Source organism: Hordeum vulgare, chromosome 1H, assembly GCF_904849725.1.
Source record: "Hordeum vulgare subsp. vulgare chromosome 1H, MorexV3_pseudomolecules_assembly, whole genome shotgun sequence".
Lineage (NCBI taxonomy): Eukaryota > Viridiplantae > Streptophyta > Magnoliopsida > Poales > Poaceae > Hordeum > Hordeum vulgare.
This window is the reverse complement of record NC_058518.1, coordinates 413,826,855-413,832,356: the sequence shown is the minus strand read 5'-3', so window position 1 is coordinate 413,832,356 and position 5,502 is coordinate 413,826,855. Positions and strand designations below refer to the sequence as shown.

Genomic DNA, 5,502 nt, shown 5'->3' with positions numbered 1-5,502 from the left:
CTTCGGCTGAGAAAGGCACTCTACGGGCTACGGCAAGCTCCGAGAGCCTGGTATGCGAAGCTGGATGAGACCATGAGCAATCTTGGGTTCACGCGCAGCCCCCTGGAGCATGCCGTGTACCGCCGAGGTGATGCACACTCATTTCTGCTAGTGGGTGTATATGTCGACGACCTCATCATAACCGGCACCAGTAAAGCTTCCATCAACGAGTTCAAGGACCAGATGCAAGAGCTGTTCAAGATGAGTGACCTCGGCCTCCTAAGCTACTATCTGGGGATAGAGGTAACGCAATCCAACGATTCTATAACCTTGTGTCAGAGGAGCTATGCACAGAAGATCCTTCATGCTGCTGGAATGGAAGGGTGCCACGGATGTCAGACTCCCATGGAGTGCCGGCTCAAACTGAAGAAGGATGATGGAACAAAACCTGTTGATTCCTCCCTATATCGCAGCATCATTGGAAGTCTGAGGTATTTGGTTCACTCGCGACCGGATATACCATATGCTGTTGGGATGGTGAGCAGGTTTATGGAGAAACCCACTACTGCTCACTGGACAGCCGTGAAGCAGATTCTTCGGTATGTAAAGAGCACACTGAACTATGGCTGCTGCTATCGAAGAGGATCGGGCAAGACGGAGCTCGTAGGTTTCAGTGACAGCGATCATGCAGGAAACACTGAAGATCGCAAGAGCACTTCAGGTCAGGTTTTCTTCCTTGGGGAGAATCTCGTATCATGGGTCTCTCACAAGCAAAGGATTGTGGCTATTAGCTCTTGTGAGGCGGAGTATGTAGCAGCAGCAGGGGCAACATGTCAAGGCCTCTGGCTAAGCCGTCTGCTATCAGAGATGAGAGGGGAAAGTGCTAATGCTTTCAAGCTTTTGATGGACAACCAGTCTGCAATTGCTTTGGCGAGGAACCCAGTTCATCACGACCGAAGCAAACATATTGATGTCAAGTACCATATTTCATCCGAGACTGTGTCCAGAAGAAGGAAGTGGAGATCGAACATGTTGGCACAAATGAACAAATTGCAGATGCGTTGACAAAGGCGTTGGGTCGGGTGAAGTTCATAGAGCTACGGCAGAAGCTTAGAGTGAAGGATGTTGGCAAAGGACGACGCTGAGCTTAGGGGGAGAAATGTTAGACATACTAAGTTCAGGTCAGTTGGTTAGTTTTCTGTTTAGAATAAGCCTTGCATGGCTGTCAGGACTAGATACTCCCGCGCACCATGCATGCAGGTTGGGGATGTGCGGTAGGCACGATCGCCCTCTCTATTTTCCGTTTCTTTCACCCGGTCAACACGGCGCATGCGATATCAGAGATCGTGGGATGACGCGGTCATTTAGGATCACATCGAGCTGGCCGGGGCAGTTTGTTAGTGTTGGTTGTAACAGAGAATAAGAGAAAATAGAGCAGAAAGCGCTGGGTAGTTGCCACAGCATCAAAAGGGCTAGCTACTCTAGATCACGGTAATCTCGCAATCTCGCTCTCTCTCTCTTGATTCGACAACGACAACGCCTCACTCCCACCCTCACAACGCTACAACGTCTCTGTGGTGGGCATATACGGTCAGATACGCACATGCTCCGATCGAGCAGAGAAGGCGCGCGCGTATAGTACACGAGGGGGACAGGGGGTTGCATGGGTAAGCGGAGCAAAGCGGAAAACGACGTGCCAATCCCACCCGGCCATCCGCTAGCTCGATCTCCCTGACCCTACGCTATCGACGCCGATGTTTAGGCGGGCCGCCCGTACGTCCACCTCACTTGCACATATCGCTAAGCCAAGCCCCTCTCGCTGCCGGTGCATGCACATACCAGTATGCCCGCGTGACCGAGTAATAAGTGCCGATTCCCGAAACAAGATGAGTCCACGCACGTCCGTCTGCCCTGCTTGCTGTTTCGACATGCCCATCCGCCCGCCTTGCTACATGGTGAAGTCGACAGTTCGGCGGCGCCGGTGTTTGGCTCCATAACGGTGGCCATGTCATCTCGGAATAACCCGATGATACCGTAGCGGCTCGAGCAATTGGTGTACGCCATATATACGCGGGTCCACTTTTAGGAATGTGCTACAGTAAATTTTAGCATGGTGGGATACAGGTGCAGTCTTAGACTTACTGCGTATTCGATAGATTCCATCATAGCAACCACTTTCGGTTCGGTCGTCAAATCAAGCTGAAAAACATAACCATTCAGTTACCTGTTTATCAAATCTTACTGTGTGGTTTATCAAATCTTTTATGATACCGTCGAATTTTTCAGTCACCTGTTTTGCAGCGGGACCTCATAAGAGCAACTTTAACAGACCTCCTATAACGTCAATCCGTAAAACACGTTTACACTTTACGAAAAAACAACTTTATGGATCGACATGGACGAGTGCAGAGTGAGACCCTGTAAAACGGATCCGTAAAAAAGAATATTCGCAAGAATTCTAAATCCAACTTTTTCGTAGAGTTGATCTCATCTCGCAGCTTGTACATCTCGGCGAGCTCACCCACCAACAAGCTCAGATCATCATCAAAACCATCCCTCACTCCATCTCCACTCCTCGCGGCGGCGGGCGAGCGTGCGCGTGCAGAGCAATCAATGCCCCGATTCGGCCTCTCGGGTGACTAGGAAACATGGGGAATCAGGAAACCCTCCCCCTTGTGAGGACTGAGGATCGATCGCTTGTGGATTGGTTTTGCCTCCCCGCGCACGCCAATGCCGGATCCGGTCGGGCCGTCGGCCGCGTCCTCCTCCTCCTCCTGTCCCGGGCTGCCGTCATGGCGTTTCTAAATCACGTCGCCTGCCGCGGCCCCCGCCCATGCCCGTTGGGTTCTCTGTCGAGGACGGAGCATGAGCCGCAGTCGGCGACGACGAGGAGCAACAATGCAGATCCTGCTCTAGCCGGGCATGAGGAGCATCACCATCTCCAGTAGCAATGGGCTGCTAAACTTGTTAAAGCTCAAGACCGCCACACGCTACTTCTCGTACTGGACTGTCTTCCACATCGCCCTCATCCGCGGTGACAGCGTCCGGGGACGGCGAGGCAACGTCCGTGATGGCGCACTGTGGACGTGGAAGTTTATGTGGCAGTTGGGCTCCCGCCAACTGTTTTCTCTCGATACAGGGCATCGTAGAAGCGGACGCGAAAAGTATGTTTTTGCAGATCGACGGGAGCTTTTTACCGTGCCCCTTCAAAAAATTACAGGTCGAAATCGTTTACGGGTTCTATTCGATCCATTTTTTACGTCTAAAACTGTAAAATAACCGGGTTGCTAGAGATGCTCTAAGATTACTCCCAATGTTCCACCTTGTATAGGTGCTAAGATTGTCACGTAGACAAAAAGTTTAATGTGGCAAGCTAATTAGGATGCGTTTGGATCGTAGGCAAGGCCTGTCCCTAGCCTTGCTCGACAAGGATAACCGCTTGGTAAGATACATTAAGCTAGCTTTTGAGGGCAACCTGGCCTGCAACTGCCACAAAAAACTTGACGATGGAGACGAGGCAATTCGGCTCTCCCGCACTGGCAAGAGAAGAGATCGTGGGCGCTTTGGACAGTTAACACTTAATTTGCTTCTCTTCCAAACAGTAAGATTTGCTTTTGACAGCCCTAGCCGGAATGGGCTACAAAAACCTAGCCCAGCAAAGCTAGGTGAGCTAGCAAAACACACCCTTAATAGAAGAGAGATGATGATGGTGATCCTAAAAAGAAACAATGTTAAGCACGTGACCCTAGAACTACGCGAATGACTTATAAACCGGGACGGAGGTAGTATCAAGGTTGTCCACTAGTCCACCATCGCGATGGCTTACATATCGGCAACAATTACTCCCGCAAAGTAACCGTACTATAGTACGATCTTAGAATAATCCACACATCCGTGATGCATGTTGTTCGAGGCACGAACATCATCACCAAGAAGCCTAAAAAGCAGAGCAATTAGGCTGCAAAACGACGATACTACCTACCTTATCCCGCGAAACCTGCTTTGGATCCACCAAAGCTAACTCAAAACTAAACCCACAATTTGCATCGTGATGATACGGCATGATGAGCCTTAATTACGAGTATACATTCGATCCCATTCCTTTTGTTTATGTAGAGAGTATATGTACCCAACCGTAATCCTGCAACAGTATTCGGCACGCAGGCCCACCAAAGCCATCGCCATCCACACGAATCTGACACCAGTACTTGCAACTGGAGACCGGGACACACGAGCACGTCCAAACGCACGTCCCGTATGGCCGCATGCCACGCGCACTGATCCACCCGGCGCTGTCACGCACAGACCCCGCTGTCTCCCGCCATCCTCTCGACCGCGCGCCACAGGCGCCGGGTCTCGGCGAGCGCGTCTTCGGCGGGCAGTTCGGCGCGGCAGCACGGGCAGGTGTTGCGGCGCGCCAGCCACCGCAGCGCGCACGGCCAGTGGAACCGGTGCCCGCACGGCCGCAGCCCGCACACCCCGCCGCGTCCGGGCGCCATCTCCTCCCTGCAGATCGCGCACGGGGTCCCGTCCCCGGGCGTGGTCGGCAGCGCCAGCACTGTCGCCTGCGACGCGCCTCCGCGCCCCACGCCGTCCTTGCTGCTGCCGCCGCCGGCGCCAGCCACCGCGCGGTCCTCCGACACGACGTCCGCGAACCGGCGGCACTTGGCGGCCGCGTCGAGGTAGGGCGCGACGGTGGCCCAGGGCGTGCCGCCGAGACCGGAGATGGAGAGCGCGTTGCGCACCGCGTCGTCGACGAGCAGTGCGTGCCAGTCCACGGGTGAAGCGGAGGATGCCGCCGGGGAGTAGGAGTCGCACATGGCCACGAGCAGGAGCGCGGCGTCGAGGTCGGGCGTCGGGAGGCGGAGGAGGTGGTGGGAGCCGTCGGGGGAGAGCGCCGGGAGGAGCATGAGGAGTGAGCGGAGGAGCACGCGGCCGAGCAGCGCGGCCTTGGCTGGGAGAGGCATAGAGCGGAGCCGCGCGAGGGCGCGGGCGAAATGTGGCGGGGAGAGGAGGAGGAAAGCGAGGCGGCCGCGCTGCCGGCGCGCGTCCGCGGCAATCGCCCGGACCAGCGAAGGGAACTGCACGGACATGGATGAGAGGAGGGCGGCCATTATGGTTTCGGACGAGGAAAGGGTCGGCGAGTGGGCATGGCTGGCCTCCATCGGGATCGCGGGCAGTTTTGGAGGAGTGGACAGTGGAGTGAGATGGTGGGAAATCTGTATTTTGCACGGCCTTTTATATACTGAAAGTTTTGGAGGGCAATGAAGCGTGTGTGGGAACTTGTGTTAACATGGGATGTCGCACTGGTGTAACGTACTACTCTCCCTCCGTTTCTAAATATAAACCTTTATAAAGATTCAACTAATAGACTACATACGGATGCATATAGACATATTTTAAAGCATAGATTCATTCATTTTGCTTCGTATGTAGACACCTGGTCAAATATCTTAAACGACTTATATTTTGGTACGGAGGGAGTACTATCTTCATCTTAAAATAAATTACTGAAAAATAATT

General features: G+C 53.6%; 1 protein-coding gene across 1 annotated transcript; it reads right to left on the bottom strand.

Annotated features, from left to right (window-relative positions):
• Positions 1-3,801: 3,801 nt before the first annotated feature.
• On the bottom strand, positions 3,802-5,259 carry LOC123412506 (E3 ubiquitin-protein ligase SGR9, amyloplastic). Its single transcript, XM_045105462.1, is given in 3 exon segments — positions 3,802-4,764; positions 4,766-4,856; positions 4,859-5,259. Coding segments are annotated over 3 exon segments (867 nt in total). The 5' UTR covers positions 5,145-5,259; the 3' UTR covers positions 3,802-4,274.
• Positions 5,260-5,502: the final 243 nt, after the last annotated feature.